The 24,255-nt window shown below is 40.8% G+C and overlaps 1 protein-coding gene across 6 annotated transcripts in view; it reads right to left on the bottom strand.

Moving 5' to 3' along the window:
- Positions 1 to 1,351: 1,351 nt before the first annotated feature.
- GNB1L (G protein subunit beta 1 like) overlaps positions 1,352 to 24,255 on the bottom strand; it is a 42,579-nt gene continuing 19,675 nt past the window's right edge. For 3 of the 6 annotated variants that reach the window (XM_030500641.1, XM_030500642.1, XM_030500644.1), the window contains exons 2-7: positions 17,980 to 18,107; positions 17,629 to 17,754; positions 15,463 to 15,625; positions 11,691 to 11,789; positions 6,745 to 6,960; positions 1,374 to 2,175 (exon numbers count right to left, since the gene is read on the bottom strand). In XM_030500641.1, coding sequence (XP_030356501.1) covers positions 1,909 to 2,175; positions 6,745 to 6,960; positions 11,691 to 11,789; positions 15,463 to 15,625; positions 17,629 to 17,754; positions 17,980 to 18,095 — 987 coding nt within the window. In that variant the 5' untranslated portion in view covers positions 18,096 to 18,107 and the 3' untranslated portion in view covers positions 1,374 to 1,908. Of the gene's footprint in view, positions 2,176 to 6,744; positions 6,961 to 11,690; positions 11,790 to 12,323; positions 17,755 to 17,979; positions 18,108 to 19,892; positions 20,030 to 24,255 lie in introns of those variants that run through there. The other 3 variants (XM_030500643.1, XR_003993644.1, XM_030500640.1) reach the window with 3 other exon arrangements.

Here is a 24,255-nt window from a genome sequence, read left to right as displayed (position 1 = left end):
TATCTACGTCAGTTCTGACCTACTTTAGGAAATGGGAAAAAGGAGAAAAGGTTTCTTCCAGGAGCAGGTTTGTGGATAAAGCCCCTGCCTCACTCTGTAAGTCTGCTGGCTGGAGCCTTGTGTGCAATGTAGGTGGCTCCGCTGTGTGGGGGGTGGACGATGGAGCACGCACTTACCATCTCTGCAACTCTGTCTGGTAGATGTAATGAACACCAGCACCTCCCCTTGACTCAGGATCACTCAAAATTAGGCTTTAACTTTCAACTGCAATGTGATCCTCTATGCAGCTACTGAACAGTAAAGAAATAATCAAAGAAATGCATTATTTAAAGTGTCATCACACTCCAAAATGTGTAAGGCCAAGTTTTATTTCTAAAAGCCTGGGAATAGTATCCTGTTTCTGTGTCTAATGGAAAGAACATTGGGCTTGATGCTTAGGACTTTTAGTCCAACAGTATTCTCTGCCTGTAAAGCACAGCTGGGTAGCAGACCCAGACCTTAATTTGCTTCTGTGTTTTCCCTGAAATAATTTTTAACGTCTTTTGATGTTGCTGTTCACTGCAATTCTGGTGACTTTTTCTTTGATGTTCAGCTCTGTACAGAGGCAGAAACAAGTATTTCCAGTAAAGTATCAACAGTGCACAGCCTGGACACACAACACTCCAGGCTGTAAAGCCGAGTTCTAGTTTCCAGGCCAGCTCCTTTTCAACAAACCAGCCCTTGCTAATTGCAGTTGTAACTGCAACTTTGTGAGGGAATACAACAGTGTGATGTCCATGAACAGACTGGTGTGTGTCTTTTAAAGCATATGGTGTATGTTTTAAAAGAATGTAAATGTTGCTTCATGACTCAAACGAAAAAACCCCTCACTGGATGAATTTCAGCTTCCATGATGATAGAGCTGGCAAGTTAATGGAGCCATTCACACTGTGTGAATAAGGATTTATCTGTGCAATTCCCCTAAATGTTAATGGGAGTTGTGTAGCTGAATCCCAGCCTTGCCATGCTGAAACCTACCCCGAACTCTCCAAGGAGAAGGGCGCTAATTGGATTGCTGAGTTTAAATCCTTCAGCTAGTCAGTCTATGGACAGGATTTAGCACTGGCTCTGAAAGGCTTTACATAGCTTTGCAGTGCAGTGCAGGGGAAGATTTTTTTCCCCCCACCCCTTTCTTTCTTTCTTGTGATTAATTGTGAGGCTTGAGGTGACAGGAGACATAATGAAATTCATAAATGCCAAAGGCCGTCCTTAGTCACATTCCTGGCTGTTGGTTTAAGTTAGAAACTGACAGAAGTGTGAACGAATCAAGGTTGTTCTGCTAGCCTTTCAGTTATGGGGAAGAAAAAGTAACTGACAATGAGAAACCACTGGAGGTGGTTTAATGGGTATAAATTTTCAAGAACGAGTGATGTTTTACACTGATTCAGAGTTTTGAATACATAAATGACTTACAAACAGACTTCCCTGCCCATGGCAGGGGGTATGGACTAGATGATATTTGAAGGTCCCTTCCGACCCCAACCCTTCTGTGATCCTGTGCTCTATATTGTGCCCGCACGGCAGTCTGAGGGATTTCAGTCCTTTTTCACAAAAGGAGATATTGGCACAAGTTATTTCAGCAACCTGCCAAAGAAAAGCTGTTTTAAAGCCTGTAGCAGAACTCAAAGTGACTTGTTCTGTGTCTTCATTTGTGACTGGCCTTGCTACGCATGTTATAGATTTTAAAAATCCATTCTCCCTCTGGAAAACTAAACTTGCAGCTTGAACAAGCAGCATAAGAATTAACCCAGGACACTCGCTTCAGCCTGGAAATACATTCTACTACTTCTCCCCATCCAGGTTTGAATGACAGTGTAAAGAATTGCTTCACCAATCTTGTTTTCTTAGTCCCTGACAGTGCAGAACATGTCACGTCTGAGTATATATTGACCAGATACTGATGCGGTGATCTTTTGAGCCAGCTGCCAGTAGTCTCTCCCTGGGGTTTTTGTGGTTGGAGAAGGACACACAATGCACCGTTGCTGTGTGATAGTCCAGCACTGCTAAGGGCTTCAGTTTTTTCCAGCCAAAGATCCTGATGCGATGATCCCACCCTGCTGTTGCTACAATCTTCTTGTCTGGACGGATGGTGATATCAGATATGCCAGCATTGACAAGGTTGTGTGTTTTGTAAACCTGTGTGAGAAAGTTAGAGGTGAGCTCTAATTGTTTAAAACAGAAGAAAAAGGAACCTGTGGGGATTTTAGAAGGTAGAGTGGCCAGCAGTATACACTGCTATCACACAGGTAGCAGGGAGCTTTTCACCACATGGCAGATGAACAATTATAGACAGAGATGGAAGAGATCTTAATTTGATCCTATCTATCGCCAGCACCATTCTCTAACAATAATAGCATCCTGTGTATGTATGTTTTTACTTTATACTGCATTTAAAGGTATTTATATTCTGTCACAAGTGAAGCTCAGAGTCAAGGTTTGAAAACCAGACTATACAGTTTTGTTTTCCAGCTATTCTTGCACGAGCTGCAACATTCAGTGCTATGGCCAGATATTTTCTCTGCCTTTGCAGTATTCCCATGCTGAGCTGGTATTAAACTACCTGCTACTTATTTCTACTACCGTGGCCCCTCACAAAAACACCAATAAGCTGTGGTAGCATTTACCACAGTCTTGAGAAAGGAATGCTTCCAGGAATTAGGTTACAGTGTCAGGAAATCTGTATTTCTAGTACTCCATCCCAAGAGATTTCTATTTACACCAAATTCCAAGAAGAGGATTATGACCAAGTTATTGATTTCAATCTTGGAAGCCTTTTGTTACTGTTTGGAGACTACCGGGGCACAAGTTTCTGAGGGGCACAATTAAACTGGAAGGCATTTAGCTTCTTTGAGGAGGCACTGGGGCTGCACAGGGCTTAGCCCTTGGAAAGAAAAGTTTTCACTTCACTGACGTAAGTTTCTCCTAAAGCTCAATGTAACACACTTCTGCTGTGCTCACCTCACGTAACTCGTATTAGTCAGCAGTCTGCTGCCGAAGCACAGGCAGTACAGGCACCTTGTGTGTGTGCACCCATGTGTGCATCTGTGTTGAAATAGCCCAGCTTTTGTCCCAGTGTGGAAAACACCTTTGGAGCATATGGACCTTGAAGTGCTGTTATTAATTACAACTGGAAATGACACATTAATGCCACCATCTATTTAAGACTGAATCTGTAGCTATCTTGTACCAAAGCCTAACATAATTCAGTGCATGTTTTAATAAGCTGTGTGGTGTTTCCTGTTTTTCTGAGGTGGGAAGGAATTGACAAGCATGTTTTACAACTAAGTAGCTTTCCTCCTCAAAGGACATTCCATGATGCATAGTTGGTACAGGGCTAAAAAGCATATATTCATTGCAGATAAATTTAACTATAATGCTGATGAGCAGTACGAGGCTGTATTTGGGCATTTTTGTGGGGCTGCTACTGCAAAACCTGTACTTTTTGCTGGTATGTATGTTCCCCAGTTAGGCTACTGCAGTGTGGCTTCAGCAGGATTGTTGCTGGCATATGCATCCTGGCAAGGGATGGATTTCTCACTTTCATCACCAGCCTGGCACATGTAAGCTGGGCCTTACTGTGTAACTGAGATTATTAGCTAATGGCTATAACCAATCCCGGGTGTGGTGCTTCCCATCATTACTGTCATTATGTGGGCAAAAGCCATACAGCAAAATCAGGGCGAATGGGAGAATTGCATGTCATCAGCAAGCTACAGCTTGAAAGTGAAGCCTATAATGGTGATGCCTTTTGGCTATGGAACATGAGGGAACAGTGGGCATTTGTGCATGATCTGCAAATACAAGAGGTGAGAGAGAAAAACAAAACAAGGTAGAACAACTTGCTCAAGGTATATGCAGCCAGGTGAAATCCTAGTGCCAGGACTTGTGCCATCCAGTCACTTACAGGCAACTACTGTAGTCAATGCAAACCAACACAATTTCCTAACCAGAAAACCAGCGTGTAATTAAGCAAAGAGGAAAAAACAGGTGAGCTACTTTCAGCCAGTCATGACAAAGGACACTTGCATCTACTAGCAGATGTGTTAAGGTATTTTGACATGCTGAGGCCAACAGATACCCATCTCCTGTCCCCTCCTTAACACAGGCTAGCCAGGATTTTTCTTTTCTTTTTTTTTTTTTTCCTTTTTTTTTCTCCTAAATCTCTCTCTCCTACACCCAAACCATGTCTTTAAACTCTGTTCTTACTAGGAAAAATAGCCAAGATAGCAGGAGCTCCAGCATTTGAGGCAAAAGCCTCAGCAACCCAACCACCAAAACTTGTGCACTTACTTACATTGCAGCTTATAGAATTTTTTTCTTGTCATGTACAAAGGAGCTCCTGTGATTATCAGATTTCTCAGTTCTGCTTTGTTTATTCACCTGCAGAAGCTGTTTACCTCCTACATTCTACCACAAACATCATCACATAATTACACTATCTTGTCCATATTAGAAGGCTCATAACCAATCCAGTCATTTGCTGACAGCAATGATTTCAGCAACTGTCTTGTAGAAGACAATACACCAAACTTTCCCCATAGCAATAAACTATCAAGTTACCTTCATCATCTATTCATTGACAAACTGGAACATTGCCACTTAAAACAGAGCTGAAGTAGCATCATTGCATCATTATTTCTTCACTGGCAGATAGCTCTGCACCACGGTTACTTATTAAAACCTTTAGAATAAAAATAATGTGCCAGTGAGTGGCTTTCCAACGTCTACCATTACCTCAGGTACCTGGAATGTCAGGGAAAAAAATCCCCATCTGGTTTATATTATTAATGCAATAGTGGAAAAAAACCTTAATCTATGTCCTTGACAATCTCTACTGCTCATATGAAAGATACATTTTATTAGGGCATTCATATTCCGTGTGAAGCACAGAAACATTACTTACAGTTTATAATACTTGCTGAGAAAAGCTACTATCTCAGAGTGTGATGTGCTGAAGATGTAACTAATCCAACACCTCCTGGGAACGTGAATACCCTGTGGAAAACAATACCTGGAATATTTCAGGTGAAAACCTGTTTATTTTCCCCATGAGTCACACCTGTAGCCCTGCATTACGGGTAACTCATAACTGAAATGTGCTGTGGAGAGCAATATTTTCTTTGAATTTAGGAAAAAGCTATGCTATAATTAATATGAAGGGACCTATTAACACCAGAGTATGTGAAGCTTTAAGAAGCCTGTCATGATGTCAGATTTCTGACACCTTTGCCTTAGAAGACTAGTCTCAATACCAAGTTTCTTACTGGGACTTACCTGCTCATCTTCCTTCTGCTTCCTTGAGCTAAGGACACCAGGTGCACATGTGTGGCAATAGTGATAGAAAGGCTGGGGAAGGGGGAGGGAAAACATGACAAAAACCCACCCCCAAAACCATGATAATTGTGTATCAGACTTGTTAAAACTCTTTATCACATTGGCTTAGAATACCTTTGCTACTTATTCAGCATCTAGTATGCCTCTTTTACTGCATGTTGTATTGCTTATTAAAATTCAGACATTCTCCTCAGTGAGTGCTGTGTCCTCCGAACTTCATCTCAGTTGGATGCATTTACGCTACATGTACTGGGATTTTAATGCCCTACTACACCATACATGCTCGTTTAGGCTGTGGTGAAGCCCAACAGATTATACACCTTCACTGTGGCCCCCGGTGAGAAGTCACCAGTGGCTGCCCAAGCACTTGTGTTTCTTCCCGTAGCACCATTTGGAAACAGCATTAACTTGCCACACCACCTAAATAATCTCCAAAAAAAGCTGCAAGAGCAATTACGGTTCTTTCATGGATTGGTGTATCCAGCAGCTGTCCTCCCAAGGATGGTATGGGGCATACAGGGTACTCTTCATTGTGTGTTCAGGGGACAACTGCCACTTAAAAAAGGGTAAAGCACGCAGCAGTGGAGAGGCTATGCATAGCCCGTTTTAATTTTCATGAGCCTTTATTTATGCACTTCATTTCCACACCTAGTTAAAACCTACTTAACCCCTTGGCACTGTTGGAACACTTGCTAACGTTATCTAGATTAAGCAATATTTATTGCTATTCACTAGCATAGCCTGAACTGGTGATTGTGAGACCTCTAAACCAGCCATTCCAGGTATGCAGAGCTCAAACGCACACCAGTATATCCAAGGAACTGATTTTCTCTGTCTCCAGCTGAGGCTCTGAAGGTACCAAAGGATGCTGGCTGCCTAAACCTCACATCCTCTTGGTGCTAGCTGGGCTATCCTACTCTTTTTGTTTCTGAAATATGTCATGGAATATTTCTGTCTTTCCCACATTGGAAATAAAGCTCTATCCATTCAAGCAGAACCTTTGGAAAATCAATCCTTTGTTTCTCATTTTTGGAACTCATTTATAACGTTTAGGACATTCTGAGAGCTGAATACTACTAATGTGATAAATGAAGATACAGAGGCAATGGCTTGAGTAATGCTGGGCTTGTGTGCCTGTTGCAACTTTGGTAAAACCAGAAACATGTGAGAGAGGGTTTTTTTCCTTTTTTTTTTCTAAATCCTCACCATCTTGTGCTAAGTCCAGTCACACAGCACAGACATTCTAACCAGTCTGTGATTAATTAGCTAGAGATCTGCAACAACTCCTCTTCATGACTAAATATTTTTTTAGTCTATCAAACTGTTAGTGCAAAGTGGGATAAATGACACTAGAGGGCCAGTGATCCTGACCTGGAGGTTCTGTTGCTCATTGAGGCTCCAGATGCTAAGCACCTTTTCAGATGAGCCCGAGATCCCCTTGGTCTTCTCCGAGTCAAAGTCAAGGCTCATCACTGGCTCCTGGTGGCAAGCAAGTTGGCTCAATGGTTTTCCCATTGACAAATTCCAAAGGACCACTGATCCGTCTTCATAGCCAGCCAGAAGCAAGGGTTGTGAACCACTGCTGAGCTGATCAAGAGAAAAGTAAAATTGTTTCAAAAGTAAATAGTTTGTTAGGAAAATGACCATCCCCAGGCAGGTTTCAGTCCAAGCACCAAGAAAATAAATGAAAATGTTGACTGGTGAACAAGTGAAAAGTTTACAAGCCTGAATGTCCAAGCTTGATAGTCCATCCATTTACAGAAAGTGTTACTTGGTAACTGCTGACATGCACCTATTTTTATATCTACACATCAAGTCTATGTTATATATATATAAAATGTGTATCGAATGTGTACATATATACACACACATAGAAAACTTCTCACTGAAAATCCAAACTGTTGACATCTACGACACCTGGAGAAAGGCTGCCTGAAGTTTCCAGAAGCTTTACTTCATGGCCTGAACTTTGTGCTCCTTAAAAAAAATTCCTAGAGCAACCGAGTTACTATCAAGCTATACAAACCTGCATGGACACTGAAAGAAGTGCCATGCCCGAAGATTCCAGTTTCACACTGCCAAGTGTAGGGTTACACATAGGGATCAATTACCCAAGTGCACCACAGTGCTTCAAGGTAAACACTGAACCTCCCGTCAGGAATCTCTGCACGAGTCACCAAGGGGTTAACAGGCGCCCGAGTCCCACTGTAACCAATTGAGAGCTATTTTGATTAATGATGTCACAGGCCAAAGGCCATGGCACCCTGGGCAGACACCTAATTTATTTAAGCCTCTGAAATAACTCAAAGAAGGGAACATTACTGGATTACATGTCACACTTAAGGAAAATATTCATCATTGCTCCAGCCAAAAGACTAATGACCCTGTAAGCTGTAACTGGGTATGTGAGTGAAGATGCAAATCCTTAACGCAAAGCAACTACAAAACAGGCATTTGCTAATGCCAGCTATTTCTTTGGTACAAGACGAAACACCAAAACAAACATTGGGATAACAACCACCTCATGCAGGCACATCTAAGAAATGTATCCAGGTTATTCAGCTGTTTCCAAACACTCTTAGATCCTTCAGGATATGTTTACTTGGTATTCAATTCAAAATTAAGTGTAAGGACATTTATAAAGACTTGCCTTTTACTGGTATTGCATTATTGAATGAAGTTCTTCAAACCTGCTGGCTGTCAATGGCAGGATACCAGCCTGCGGTGGCCAAAGGCTCAATGCCTCTATTAATGGTCCAGACTATTCTTCCACTGGTTACTACTTGTTCTAGGGATAGTTAAACTAACAAGAGATGGGTGGTCTGGGTAACAGGACTGCTGAGTGTGTTCTTTCCTCAGATTTATTCAGCCTAAAGAAGCGTTTAAATGAGGAATGGATCTCATTGGGTGGAGAAGAAAACTGCCTCTTAGAAGAAGGAAAGCAAAGGGAAATCCCCTACATCACCTTTCTGAACAGGTCTGCTCACAACTGGGACCCTGCAGGAGCCTCATCTTTGCTTTAAGATCCCTTTTCTTTTGAGAAGGCCGGGAGCATGCTCTGGCTAGAAAGGCCCACAGAAAAGGTCTCCTGTAGTGCCCAGAACAATTTCTCAGTCAAATTTTTGATTTGCTAAAATAATAAAACATGAGAGCAATAACTGTATGTCAATACATGTGAATTAATGTTAAACCGTCAGGTATTTTGGATGAAGAGTACTTGGGTTTTAAAAGTTAAAAAAAAAAAAAAATCTAAATGATACAAACATTCCAGGTTTAATTTATATTCAATAAAGGGTAAAACCTTCAAGGCAAGACAAAGTCATACCCCATCCACCCCCCCTTATTTGTACTGCTCTTCTATGAGCACAGGACTCCAGAGCCCTGGGGCTCTACAGCAGGTAGAGAGCTTCCATTAGCCAACACCACAAGATACGGGTGGCAGGGTCAGCTCCTCTGCCTTACTCAGCAGCGGACGGCAGATTTTCATAGGTGCTCATAACCCTCATTCAGACAAGAGTGAGTGCTCAGCATTATGGGAAAAGCCAAGCAAAACCTTTTACTGTTGTTGGGTTTTTTGGTGCAAATTACTGAAACCCAGTAATTTGCAAGTGAGATCTAAGATTGGCCTATTTTGAAAGCAAAGTATTGTTTTCTATGAACTGAAGGTCTCCACACTACTTCTTTCCAACTCTTCCTAACTGTATGAAGTGTAGTATTTTGATGAGTACACATACTTGAACAATAAAAGGCATTGAAAGATCAGGGGAGCTCTCAAGCTGATGCCTGGATTCACCAAGCAGTGGTTTCACAACAGCCTGTTTATTTCAGTTCCTAATAATGGACACTTCTGGTGAAAAGTGTTCTCCATTCATGTTGTGTTTCAGTGGAAAAATTAAAATATAAATCATTGTTCTTCCTAAGCAGAACACTTTGTTGTTGCATTTGGATAACTGTCAAGGAAGGAAGAAGAGGTGATCTGCTGTCAGCTCAACAGGAATAATTGCTGTAGTTTATATAAAGTAATAACTCTGCATTTCCAGTTTCTACATGTATTGTTCCTGTTGAATTATTTTGTTTGCGCTGTTACGCAACATGATGCCTTCCCCAAGGAGCGCAAAAAATTTAAAGGAAGCCTATTCTTACTCCTGCAAATCCTGCTCCACCCAGTTAGTAATAGCAGGAAGGTGTGAAGCTGAAGGGACAACATATTTAGGAATATGAACATTCACAAGGCAAAAACCCATTGTACAAACTAATACATTTAGGGACAGACCTAGTAAAATGAAGGGGAAAAGCTTCAAAACAACAAAATAAACAGCCACAAGTTTTAACTGCTTAGGAGAAGCTGGTGAGGCTTAATCTACAAGCCTAACCTAAGCCTCAATTTCCTTCTGCTCCATAGTAACATTTCTAATTCATCGTGCTGCTGGTAAGGTGCAGTTTCCCTGGAACATCGATCTTTGTTTACTGGCATGCAGAACGATATCATACATGGCTGCAGCCCCCAGACTCTTGCTGGACAAAACCCACAAGCATACTTCCTTCAGACCATTATGTGGCTCTCTCCATGTCAGCTTCTGTTTCAACTTGTTAATTTACTATGCCATAAGCAACATCAAATAATCTCTTAGGCAACATGCTGCCCATAGGCAATGGGTTGGGGAGTGCTCATGTCCCGGGTATGTCTATGTTGCCCAATATAGTAATGCACAAAGGAATCCTGGATGGCCTCTATTCAGGAAGGGCTTCAGCTGGGTTAGCTCGTGTTCCTCTGCTTTTATGGTTACAGGGTTACTCAGTGTGCCACTTCCAGTGAAACCACAGAACAGAATGCAGAGCATCACTCTGGTACACCACAAACAATTATTTGCCCTTAAGACTATTCTCCTCCCCCACACTTTTAAACCGAGTTGCACACATTTGTAAAAGAGCATGCCCAGCTGTGAGGCTGTGAGGGATTATCTACCCTGGCCTGCTGCAGTCTAGGAAGTTGTGGTGACTTCCCCAAGCCAGAATTTGCATGGAATAATTTACCTCTTCCCAGTCCTCTGCTTTATCCCCACTGCCAACAAAATTAAAACCTACATAAAATTAAGACTCTGCACCTGCTCTGCTTCCTAGAGGAATAGCAGTATTAGTGCATGTAGAAAACATGGCAAGACAGAGGACTTTTTATACAGGCAACAAAATTTTCAACACTGATCATTTCCTCAGTTATCTTCATCTTATTAAAAAATGTCCAGGAGACAGAAAGCCCCATTCATTTCATTGAGCACTGAACACTGATTGCATTTTTAGGAGCAACTTTCTGTTTAATAAAAGCCTAATCAGTCTATTTAATTTTTTTTTTCCCCCCTAGTTTTTAATTACACTGTGGCCTCTCTTAGTTTTGTCTGAATTCCTCTAGACTTCAGTCACTCCAGGACCTTGTGTGAAGACGCTAAGGCCTCAAATTCACAACTGATTGATAACTTTTTCAACTGAAACCAATACAAATGTTCAGATGAACCTGCAGGAATAACATACCTGACATAGGCTTGGATGGCACTGCAGACCTGTAACAGTATGTGGTTGGGAATCAGCCAACTGATTATACTGGGAATCAGCTTTGCCACTAATTCCCCTGAGATTTAGAGCCAATCACCTAAGCTCCTTCCTCCCTCTACTGCCACCTTTTTGTATTACGTGGCTTTCATTGTGGGCACCCCATAAACATGATGGGCTGATTCTCTGCAAGTATGTTTAGGGTTGGGTTTTTTTCCCCCTAATTTTATTTACCTTTTTTTTTTTTTGCCTTTTTTTTACCTTTTATTTATTTTATTTACCTAAATTTGCTTTTATTTACCTTTTTGTCCAAAGTTAAACCCACCGTAAATATTTTGTTTCTATTGTATGCCTGGAATAGAAATGTTCATAGAGTGCTTCCTTGTCCTGAGGGCATTGAAGTGAATGTAACCTGCCATTAAAATTGCTGGTTTTAAGTAACCCAATCATTTCTCATCGTTCTTAATGCAGTGAGAAACCATATCAAACAACTGGCTTTGGTAAGTCACTCATTTTCCTCTTGATTGATGCAAAAACCGTATCTATCCTAAGGATACAAAGCTTTTCCTGAGCATTTGCAAATCTTCCATTAAAGCTTGGAAAGCTCTGAAAGTTACATTAAGGATGTTCACAAATCTTTCCCCCCTTTAATAGTATAATTACTTGATTGGTTTGATAATAAATCAAAATCCAAGTGAGGAAAGATTCATGTGCTTCATATAAAATGAATCACAGGGAAAACATTTCACAATTAGCAGGCGCTCTTGCCTTACCTGCCATAACTTCAGACACATGGGCATGCCCAGCTTGGCACCCGCCTCTGGCTTCAAGGTACAGACTGACGTCTTGGATGGCAGCTCCAAAACCTGAACCTGACATCAGGAAAACAAGAGTATTTGGTCCAGCTCCAGGTCAAAATTCTGCTGTTAAAAACACAAGTCTTTTAAGGTGATTAAGGTTAGTATAAGCTCTTCCAGTAAAAACTGTCTGGAGAAAACAGGAATGCATGTTAAGTTGGAGCTGTAGGGGAATCTACAGCTATCTAAATACATGCATTGTTTTAGGAAAGACCAGACAAAACTGCTGGAATGAACACATCCTCTTCTTCCACTCTCCTAGTTAATCTGTGTTAGTGTTCTTTCTGTACAGTAGATGATATTGTGCATATAGTAGATGATACTGCAGACTGCTTCATCTGAAAACACTTCCCCGATTCCTCTCCCTTGCCCCTTTTTCCATCTCCGTGGCTAATTTTTTGTTACGTTTGCTTGTGGACACTTGCATTGTCTCCTCTGGTCTGTCATGGTAACACACAGCTTGCATGGAAATACAGGCACTATGTATATATCAGAGGTGGCTTTTTTATTTACTGGCTGACTACACTAACAAATGTAAACCAAAATTACCTGCTAATGCAGGCTGGAGCAGGGATGGCACATACATATCTGTCTGACCCTGCTTTGAAGAGAGTCAGACAATGTTGTGTTAAGCACTTGCTCTCTGTCTACGCAGCAGCTTCCACTGTTACTTGCACTGATGGTAATGAATTATGGATCATCTTTTTTCTTTTTTTAGCATTGGGCAAGTCTTTCCTCTGCCAAGGAAGTAGCTCATTTCCACCCCAGGATGATGGCAGGCAAGATCAGGGGAGTCTGCCTTTGCAATTTGGCACGGGAAGGTTTTGAGTCTCTTGATTGACACGGCAGTGTCTCACTCTGGGCTGATCCTCCAGCCTGGAACTATGGAGAAATAGAAGTTCTTAGGTATCAAAAGCTTGCTGCCAGGAGCATTGCCGTTTCTCACATGCATACTTAATCACTAAGGTGATCTTTTATTTTAGTTAAATAAACAATGGTCTGCATTATCTCGTAAAATTAAAGGACTTAGAACATTTGATAAATCCAGCACCACCAGCCATTCTGGGCTATTTCAGAATGTGCAAAAGCCCAACAGTGCTGTTGGACAGCCCCAGTCACGCGAATTTCCTTAAGCATCTGAGATGAGGTATTAGACAAATACGGCTCCTCTGGGAGCCATCAGTCAGGACCACGGCAGCTGTGATGGCTTTCCAATCCCATACCTTTAGTTCAAAGCTTGCCAGAATATCTTCCTATTTCTAGGGGTTGTCAGCTAGCCTGCCAAAAGCCAGCTGCACTCTAGGAGTGCAAGTTGACAAACACAATATACACTTCCTAAAGCCGCTTAGCAATGGGGCAGGAAACTATCCTCCAGATTTGAGAATGGAGGCTACAGCAAAGATGTAGACCAAACATATGAACAGACCAAAGTTTAATCATCTGAGAATTCTGGTTCTTTGGAGCTACACTCTTAATAAAAGATGCTTTTCTCTTGGCAACTTTCTTGCTATCAACATGATGACCAAGTTAGCTATTGCAGGAAATGGGCTATAAATATGGTGACCTGCTCTCATCTTGCATCTTTCATCACTGGCTCTCCAGAGGGCATTGCCTCGAAGACAACACTGAAACTGTAACTTTTACATAATAAGGAAGGATAAGTGTGCTGTGATAAACACAATTCTGTGGGTTAAAAGAAAAAAATCCCATGTCCTTCTCTTTACCTTGATTAAAAATGGACAAACTGGTACAAGGGCTTCAGCTGGGCTTGCAAAGGACAAAGAAAAGCACAAAGATGAGAAAAGCTTTCTGCAGAAGGCCAGCAGGCATGAGCTGCCTGTGTTAGATTGACAGTTCCAGAGACTGCATTAGAGGCAACTGAGCCTTAGAAATAAATACTATTTCATATATTTTGACAACTGTAACCTAAAACTTGAAGTTCTGTGTTTATATTGGTTGTGCTTAATAGGAGAAAGATTTGCCTTTGCCTGAGGTTAATAGTGTTCCTGGGTGGCTAAAACTGGCCACAAGGAAACACACCCTTTTTCACATTAATAAAGCTTTTAACATGTTTCTGGCAAATTGGCAAGAAAAGTGCATGTAACTCATAATTGGTGATTTAAATGCAATCATGAACAAATAAATGCCTGTTCAGATCTCATTATTTATGGACTGAACCTGCTTTAAGACAAAATTACTCTTTTTTTGGGCACCAGCCAAGCATAAACACTTATTAAGTCTTAATTTTAATCATAAGCTGCAAATGTACTGTGTCTCACACAGTGCTGCCTATTTGGAAGCACTATATATTATAGGAGCTTATGTGAATTTATTGAAACCTGACACAGTTCTAATGTAAAGGTTCATACACAGAGTGGAACTCTTACCTCAGGAGACAGCAAATCATTATCAGTTTGCAGGGCCCAAGGACAGAAATGAAAATAAAACAGAGATGAGTTGTAAGAGACTTTGGGGTAAACACCTTCTCTTTGGATCAGGTGGTTATTCAGTTGTTCATTACCAGAATGTGTATGTGTGTTTGTACCCTTTGCCTTTCACAAAAACTCTTCTCTACCTGACGCAAGAACGCACTTGTCAGGTTTTTTTTAACTTAAGTATTACTGAGCACTGCTGTAAAATGGAGAGAGGCCTTTGTTTGATCAGAACAAGGTATGAGAATGGTTGTATTTACTGGTACTGTGGTTGTGTCTACAGGCTTACTCAGTTCTGTAAAAGGCTGAACATACTGGCTGTTAGCCAGAGAAGTACTTAAATATGTGCTTAACTTCTGAATAATAAAAAGTTCACATTTTCTTGCAATACAGGCACCATTCCCACTTATTACTTCGTCTATAAAATATGCAACTTTCAGTTTCAAGATACATATCCCATAGTCCAGAAAAGCAGCTGACCTTGCAATTAGCAACAATATTTCTTTTTATATTTATGCCACTTTTTTATTTTTTCATATTTTTGGTATTTTGATGTCAAGTATTTGAAATACTTACTTTTTGTCTGATGTCCTCAAATAGTCCTTCAAAGAAAACAAAAATACAATTTCTCCAAAGCAGAAGAGGAAATTGCCAACAAAGCTGTCAGTCAGTGATTATGTGTATTGGATGTGGACTTACCCAGTAGGAACTGAAATGGACCCTACAATTATCTCACACTGAGCAAACCTCTGGCTGCTAATAGTGATTCAACTATTTCCAGCCAAAGTACCAGTTAAAGAATTAGCCTGGGGTGGAAGACCACGTATTGCATTACAAATCACCTGCACCTCCCCTCTCACCAAACATGACTTTCAGCTTCAGATGGAGGATGAGTACCTCCACCTGATGACAGACTCTCTGACCATTAGTTTCCCGAAAGGACTCTTGTTCCCCTTCAACAGTATTGAGCAGCACCAGAAGAGTTTTAAAAACTCCTGCACATGAAAGATCAGCAGCAGCTGCAAATACTTATATGTTAGACAATCTTGGGGTGGTATACTTGTTATCAGAACTTGAGTTATAGAATTCAGTCATCTTCCTGGCAGGTAAAATTAGTGATTAGGACCTGCAAAGGCTCCTCACGCTGCCCTCTCTTGAGCAGCGAATTTGAGAGTAGTGATGTTTCCCCTTCTGAACTATCTCCTTTCAAAAACAAAAGCAATCTCCCAAGCACCAGAAAAAAAGACACTTCCTACCTCCTCCAGGGCTTTGGCTGCCATGGCCATTAGCCAGCGTCCCTGTGCCACTGTTAACAGAGAGCATCTGCAGAATCCCACATTCTCCGTAAAGACAGAATCCGTCACTGCAGTCCGTCCCTCTGCCAAATCCCACAAGCAGATCCTCTGGTCACGACCCTGACTGTTACAGTAAAACAAGTTATTCATGAGCAGCAGGTCTGAGAAAGCCTGGCTCCTGCAGGTTAGTATCTCAACGTAGGGTCTTTAACACGCAGCAAAGGAGTGAGATTTGTACAGCTCCTGTGGGGTATTGACAGGGTCTTTCATGAAACGTGTGGGAACTGGGAATCTCTGAGACAACCACCCTTCTGCTGACTGCACAACTGGCCAGTAGGTTCAAAAGTTCCTGGGAGGAGGAAGGTCCCGAGGGGCAGTCAGGTACCCTGCAGTCACAGATAGCCATGTTTCCTTGTGAAGAGGGATCTGATCAAACACAGTTATGCTATTTATATGTGTATACGTATTTCTGAAGTCTCATGAATATTTGAGCATATTCATCATAAAAATACTTACATTTCACCATTTATTAGAGCTAATCTAACAGGAAACAAAAGTATCCGGAGAGTAACACATTCAACACTTTCACCCTATCAATGAAGTAGAAATGTCAGGTATGTTGACAGCTGAAAGACAAATAGCAAGACAACAAAGACTGCATCAAAGCTAAATAAAAAGCTACAGTTACACAATGGTCAACTTCCCACAGCCACAGGGAGGGCACAGAAGACTTACAACTGTGTGTGTGTAGGCACAACAGGAGAGGGACTGGTGGTGCAGTGAGTAGCAGGAATTAAACAATGAAACACCATGGTTAAAATATCCAAAACCAGAGAACCAGCATCTGCATCACTGACGCACCACAGCAGTTCACAGACTCCTCTGCATACCTCTCCGTCCCACCGAAAAGTCTGCGTGTTGCTCCCAGACAGTAAAACCAGATAAAGCGCACAGCATTAATTGCTACAGATTTACATGATCCCACTGGCCCTGGAACAAAGCGTCCAACCCACGACCTACAGTAGCACAGGATACATGTCCTTATGTTATCGCCTGGGAGAAGGAGTCATGAAAAATCCCTTATCCATTTCTTGTTTTAATTAGCAGTATCACCTTGTGGAAGTATGAAACCAAAACAGAGGTAGATGCAAATCTACAGACTGTTGGGACTTCTTCAACACCAATACAGGAACTCCCACCTGCTGTTCAGCTGAGTGACAGACTGTCCAAATATTTAAAGCACTGGGCATACAAATAATGGGGTACTGCAAGGAATTGTTGTGATTTAGCTTAGAACAGAAAAAGTACAGGTAACTGCTGTCCTAAAATTGCACTGCTATGTGAACTGTTATAAATACAGCAAAAATAGAGGCATGGAAAAACTCTATAATTATACAAACAATGCTCATTCAGTATGATTTTATGGGGGAGAGTGTTGATAATTGTACTTAAGCAGATAACAAATATAAATGCTAATGAGTTCCACTGTATATTATAAGAGATGTCGTCTCCAGATAAACATGTCAGAACACCTCCTAGTCATACAGACACTTTGGCATCTACTCTAGATCACCTGTCTAATCCAAAGTACACAAATCTTCCCTTTCCCTTGCTAAACAGGAACAGAAGATATTTTGCAACAAAGCAAATGTGTACAACTCAGCATTCTTGCTCATTTTCAGTCTTCCATTCTCCATCTCTGATTCTTCTCTTCCTTACCTTTTCTCCCTCTCCCCTCTATTTATAACCTCTGTATACAAATTTTGATCTTCCCTGAGAACCAGTTGTGAAGCACCTGTCAACTTCAAATCCAATTGTATTTCCTTTACCCACAGATCTCACCTGGTCTCAGTGCAGTAATAAAGCCACTATGGACCCCAATTGTCATGATGTCATCACATATACATCATAAATAAATTCATCGTATCATTTTTTTCACTTTTTCTTCTACAGTTTTCTCTGTATTTTTGTACTTCTGTACATTTCCTTAAGCACTGGAGAGACTTCCACTGACTCCAGAAATAAGAGACTCCTTTTTTCCCCTCTTTTTTTTTTTTCCTCTTCAATCACATACACCACAGAGACAAGAACAGTTTCACCAGGTTTTGCCTGCTTTACTCTGCTAACCTGAGGAGCCTGGTTTTATCACCCATTGTCTCCACGCAGTAGACAGATTTTCTTCCATGGCCATCCAATGCTGTGTCCACTCTGTGTGTTTTCAGGTTCCAGACATGGATAAACCCATTCTCAGACCTGGCAGTAAGAACAGATGCTTTCAGTGAGGCCACTGTCTGATAAGACAGTCTGATACTTTTGTTCCAAAGCTGAAGCTGTATGTACAAAGGTAATACACTCCTTAGTCACAAACCAGGCATTTTGTTGTTTTCTCCAGATACAATGTATTATTTAGATAAATTGTGTTTTAAACAGAAACATCCATATGATGTTCAGCCTGGCCAGAAATCCTGGTTTACTTACCCAGAGAAAAGAATGGGGACATCGGGCTCCTGGCCTCCACAGGAGAAATGCAGAGTATGGACTGCAGCACTGGTACCTCTGAGAACAAACTGTGGATCCGGAGGTGGCAGAGCCATCTGAACGATGAGCTGGGGGAGTGAGAAGATGACACAGATGTCACAGAGGCTAAGGCAGCCTAAAGTGAAATGACAATTTTAAATATATTCTGATCAAGACACTTGCTTTTCCTAGTCACTTTCCTCTCTCAGTTATCTAATGATGGATGTTATTTCTATTTGCCATGCAGTGCAGTGCAATAAAAAAGTACTTTCTCTTAACCTTGACTCATCAAGCAGCTGTCAAATCTGCTGTTTGCTGCATTCCTGTTTAAGCAAGTTAAATGCTGAGCTGGCCATGTGCACACACCTCGCACACACTTGGAAATACTAAATTGTTCAGCTCTTCTCCGTGCCACAAAAAGGAAGAGCTGCAAAATGAAAGAAACTGGATACCCATAATTTCAGTGGGCAAGCAATTTATCATTCCACTTAGCCCCTTGGCAAGTCTTTCCCCTTCCTCCCCATAAAAGTACTACTTCTGTGTTTTCCACTCAACCATTTAGGGAAGCACTGCAGTGAACATATCAACTGAAAAGCATTTCAGGTGAGATTAGTTATGATCATTTCTACACAAGAATCCCATCACTTCCAAATGCTTGAGTTTTTTGTTCCAAGCATGGTTACTTGAAAAAAAAAAACAACCCTCAGTAATTCACACTAACCTAGTGACTACTGTGTTAAACATTTTATTCCAAGGGGTTTGTATTCCCCAAAGGATTAATAAAGAGAGATGGATGCTTTCAGCTTTATGTGATCAGTTCAGATGTGGTCTGAGTCAGCACAGAACAGGGCAAGAGCACAGGAAAGTATGTTGCCCTGTCTAAGATGGGAAACATGAAGGACAACTGATTATGAACTCACAGGGATAGCTGGTGTGATCCAGACAGGCACACTCTTACTGATGTGGCACCTCTGCTGAGTATTCCCACTCATATTAGCACTTCTGCAGGCACAGTTTGCAGGTGCACAAGCACCAAATGACAAGGATGACTTTTCTGTGTTCTGATGTGCTGCAAGTGCAATTCCATGGAAAATGCATTGTAACATGCATTACAAGAAATATTTTCACCATGAAAAGTTTTTACTGTTTTATCTGTGACATTACTGGCCATGTTTGTACTTCTGCTTCTTCCTTGCTGACCTGACCTCATACAAAAAAGGACAGCTTTTACCACTACAAGATGTCAACTCTCACCACTCTTTCCATTCATGCATATATTACACTGGATTAAAGAAAAAGGTTTCTAAATTCAGTAAGGGAAGATCAGCAGATGTTTCTCTGCCTGCTGGTTCACAGCAGAGGAATTGCAGAGGATTGCAGCAAAGTGCTAGAGCTACAAGTCAAATGGTAAATTAAAACAGCTCAACTTTTGTCATCTCACCTCAGTATGAGCTTTCGAATTGTGTTTAATGGATGCACTTGCTATGGCATCTCATTTGCAGGCCTACCCTGAGTGTTTATAAATCAGTAATCACCATGGTATCTATAAGTCCTAATTAAACACAATTATCTTTTAGGACAGGTGATGAAATGGGATTCTTCAGCATAATGCAGTTTTCCCTCAATAGCACTGTGTAATTAGGTATGAAAATAATGAGATCAGTGGATATCCTCCTTGTTTTAGTGCTCTGACTCATTTGGTTTACGATGTTGTCTGATGATCTAGACTCCTGACAGGCTGGAGTGAATTTTCAGATGATTACACGATGTACAGGTTCTCCCCATGGTGAGATCCAGCTCCTGACTGCCCATCTGTAACAGGTTTCACTTCTGTTGTAAACCTGTTAGACTAAGGATTTTGTCACCAAACCCACCTCTTTGGGACATTACAGCTGTATGCTATTGCCTTCAAAACATCACTCTGTAGAACCACGCAAATATAACAGTAGCCAGGCAGCTTGGCAGAGGAGTGGGGTCCCTCTTCCCAGTGCAACAATCGTGGGTTACTGCACTGAGCAAGGAAGACAAAATAGAACTGAGTCAACCCAGAGGCTATCTGGGATTACAAGGCAGGTTTTTAATAGCATTTTTCTAATTACTGACACAGAAGTTTTTGCTGACAGACAGCAAGTGTGTGCATGGCTGTGGGAAGGGTTTTACCTGGCATGAAACAGACGCTACTAATGCATGTCTTTACAAGGACGATATTTCAGACAAATTCTCAGGCTGGATGCAGGAACAAAACATGACTACTGACAACATACTTGCAAGCTGTAAGCACATGAAGTGATGTTTTGCTCCTTGGAGCCTGGTTCTTTGCTTGCTTTTTTGCTAATCAGATATGTGAATCTGGAAACTGGGCTTAATATTGAACCTATGTCATTTTTTATTGGGGTTATGAAATGATTCCTTATTAAATTCCTATTGTGACTCAGGAGATGAATGGCAGTGTGACAGTATTAAGCATCTCATTTTTCTTCCAGCAAGTGCTGAACTATAAAACTGCATCTGTGCTATCTTTTTCATCCATGTGCATGGACAAGTCACTTAAGACCAAGATTTAATTAAAAGTTCGTAGGTACCTAAATCAACAGGAAGTCCCATGAATCACAAACAGATGGAAATGTGGTGCACTGGTGCCTTAAAAACTCCAGGAAAGTATCCCCCTGTTCCTGCTGACACTTCAGCATCCTCACAAAAATGACATTTAGCCTACCTTGAACTCACCAGGTAGTTCAATATCTCTGCTTACAGGAATAATGAAGTACATCGTGGTATACTGATACTAATAGATAATGGTTATACCATGCTTTGCTAAGCAGACAGCTACAAACATGCTAAATACGATGGCTGTGGGATGGATAAAGCCCCTGGCTATATTTTTCAGAAGTGCCTAAGTGATTTAGGAGCCTAAGACTCATTTTCAAATGAATTTTCAATCCTAAATCTCTAGGACTTTTAAAAGTTTCACCCCCGGTGTCTGAAAATGAGTTCTCTAATTAGCACAACATTTATTTTCTTGTTAACTCCATCTCGCCTCAGGGGGACCAATCTGTTCTTGTTAACAGGATATCTGCAGCAAATTTAATTAAGTGAATTTGCTTAGTATTTAGGCTGGTCTGAGAGCACAATCTGGCTCAAAGGCTTGAACAAGCAAAGCACAACCTACAGAAAAAACCTCATTTAAGAGTCTCAGGGCCAGACTACTACCTGAGATATCTCATGCTATGACTCCTGCCTCCTGCGGAAGTATGTTAAAAAATATGAATTATTTTGCTTATAGCATTGTTTGTTTGCAAGAGGGTATCACTAGTAGGAGATGCAACACCTCATCATCATGCTCTTGTTTTTTAAAAGACGTTTCATTTCTTCCAGCCTTCCCTGTGCTGGTAACAGCATCCTCCTTCAGGGGCTGGGCTACACTCCCATATGCTACAGGCAACTAGAAGTACGTTTCACAGGGTACACTGCAAACCCCTGGGCTCCTGCATAGATTATATTTGCTGTGTGAGTAAGGAGTGGAAACCCCAGCTGCTTAGATCAGTGTTTCAGTTAGTTAGCAAATGGCTATGCACAGCACACGTAAGTATCAAAAAGGGGTTTTCTAGAAAAAAATATTTCTACTAAACACCAGAACAACTGAATTTTCTTCAAAATTATGTTATTTTAAGGTACAGTTCATTATTAACATCCCTCACAAAACCTACTTTGTTTAGGTTGCAATTAAGATAATCTTCAAACCGTTTGAATTTCTATGCAGTGGTATTCCAGTATCATCACTTCAGCATTTGATGTAAGCTTTTATTTAATGAGAGTCATTTCAAATATGTAAATGTCAAAAGGATTACCTTAGAAAAATCTCTCAGAGAATTAAAAACATTAACAGATTCCCACAGGAAAAATTCCAGCAGAATTCAGCAACTCTCCTGTTCCCATTCCTGTCATTTGTATTTCTATCACACATAGAAGCAAAACCAAATTGCTATTAAAATATCATCCAAACACTTGCCTCCCCCTACAAACTCCACAGTTCAGTTTGAGATACCAATGGCTCAAGCAAAGACAAGAAAAAATCTTCTTCTTTTTTTCTTTAGGCTTATTTAGAGTAGTAAAAACTCAGTGGTAAAAGAGCTTTTTCAGGTATAGGAGAAATAAATCTCTCTAGGCATGTCTGGCAAACTGATTTGGGACTGAAATCAGCAGGTGTGCAGACATAATTACTACTGCAAAATATTCAACACATCCAGGTGTGCTCACAAACAGATATATGAAATCCCTGTTATTTTTTGAAAATTCCTAGTCTACCAGGTGCCACCCTCCCAAAGGAAAAATCAGAGCAAAGAGTGAGTGAAAAAGATGTGAATAAATTGTTCTTCCCCCATTCCATTCATACAAAAGGCCTTTTTCAGCCTGCATTTCTATGCCTACCTGCATTCACTCAAGTTTTGTGACACTCTGCCACGTTGCATAGCACAGCTCTAGTGCACGAGTGTTTTGAAGTGGGTCGCTAGCTGCAACTGCAGAGGAAGTTGGTGGAAATAAAAGACTCCCTCAAATTATTAGTGCAGTGCAAACGAATTTGTTTTTTCCATTTCATTCACAATCTCCAGCATTAAATATAGCAGGCAGCCCTTGAAGTATGAGCTTTACAAACACAGTATTCACATGTTTCCAGCCACTGCAGACAACTGGGTTTCATAGTGGTGAAATTGTGAAGTATCCTCTGCCCAAGAAACACCCTTAAAACACGGCTGCCTGTGAATACCTTGGCCCTTCCTCGTGCAGCCAGCTAGGCCTCACTGGTGTGTGAGTTGCCTGAGTAGCAAAGACAGATCAGGAGGATCCTACACAGCACCCAGTTCACCTCACTGAATTATGCCAGAACTCAGTGGGACTTGGAACCATCTCAGACATGCCTGGTTGACACAAAATGCTGCCTGGTTACATGGCACTTCCAGGAAGTGGAGAACAAGAACCCATTTATGAGTAGCATTTCCATACATAATTAAAAGAGGTGCCAGACAATGAGTTCAAGCTCACCTCATGTGATGGCAAAAGTGAATTTTTATAGGTTATTGACTACAAAAGGTCTGAAAGCAGGTATATGGTTTGGGAAACAATTCTCCAGACATGTTGTGACAAATTTTTTAAGCCCAGCTTCTCATTTTGCATGTACAAATCAAAAAGTGACAGAACACACTGAAACAGGGAAGTCAGCAATAGAAAGGGATGTTGCAAGATCATCATCTGAAGAAATCTCTTTACACCTGAGGTGAAAAGTAACTGACTGTACAAAGAAACACCTTTTTGTGTCCTGTAACAAGCTAACGCATACAAAACACTTCAGGAAGAATGAAACAGCCACTTAGGATAAAATCCAAAATATAAAGCCAGGCAGCCTGCTCTTTGCATTCTTACCCCAGTCCCCCAAAACACACCATGTCTGTTGTGTGCAAAGACAGAAATATGCACTAGTAAAAGTAAAATCGTTAGAAGGTTGTATAGCAACTGCACAGATTAAGAGATGTAGGAGTGCTACACAAATAGCTGCAAAGGTCACAGCTCCACAATATATGAAAATTCACTCATCAGTCAACAAACACCACAGCTTTTAGTTTAAACATCCCTTTGCTATCTTCAGTGCTTAACTGAGATATAAATTGTATTATACTTCTAGGATTTATTCAAAGCTAATTAAAAATTAATTTCAAGTGGAAATTAGAAATAAATAGAAATCTTAAAATCAAGAAATTGACTTCAGGCAGAAATTAGAATTAGCAGAAATTTCTGATTTAACCAGTAGAATGTACTAATAAAGAACTCTTCATTTTCAGCAGTAAGGATAACCAAATGCTTTCTCTTAAATTGGTTATTTTCCATATTACCAGCTACCTATGACTAACAAAGTGAAGATTAGGCACAGTGATGTACATATTTCATACATATTTCATATTTCAAAACCTAAAAAAAAAAAAAAAAGAAAAAAGGGAAAAAAACACAAAGAAAAAAAGGGGGAAAAAGAAAAAATCACAGTGGTGGACTGGGAGCATTCATTAGTGTGCTTGTGCTTCCACTGGAAAATACAGTATCTAGATGCTGCATTTAGATTTCTAGATGGAATTCACTTGCTTGCAAAACTTGCTAGTTAGAGACACATTGATGTCAAAGAGAATGCACGGATATGACGGAGCTATACAATCCTTTATTACCTGATATCACAAACCTGTTGCCACACAG

This window comes from Strigops habroptila, chromosome 11, assembly GCF_004027225.2.
Source record: "Strigops habroptila isolate Jane chromosome 11, bStrHab1.2.pri, whole genome shotgun sequence".
Classification (NCBI taxonomy): Eukaryota; Metazoa; Chordata; class Aves; order Psittaciformes; family Psittacidae; genus Strigops; species Strigops habroptila.
The sequence above is the reverse complement of the archived record's forward strand: the minus strand, read 5'-3'. Positions and strand labels throughout refer to the sequence as shown.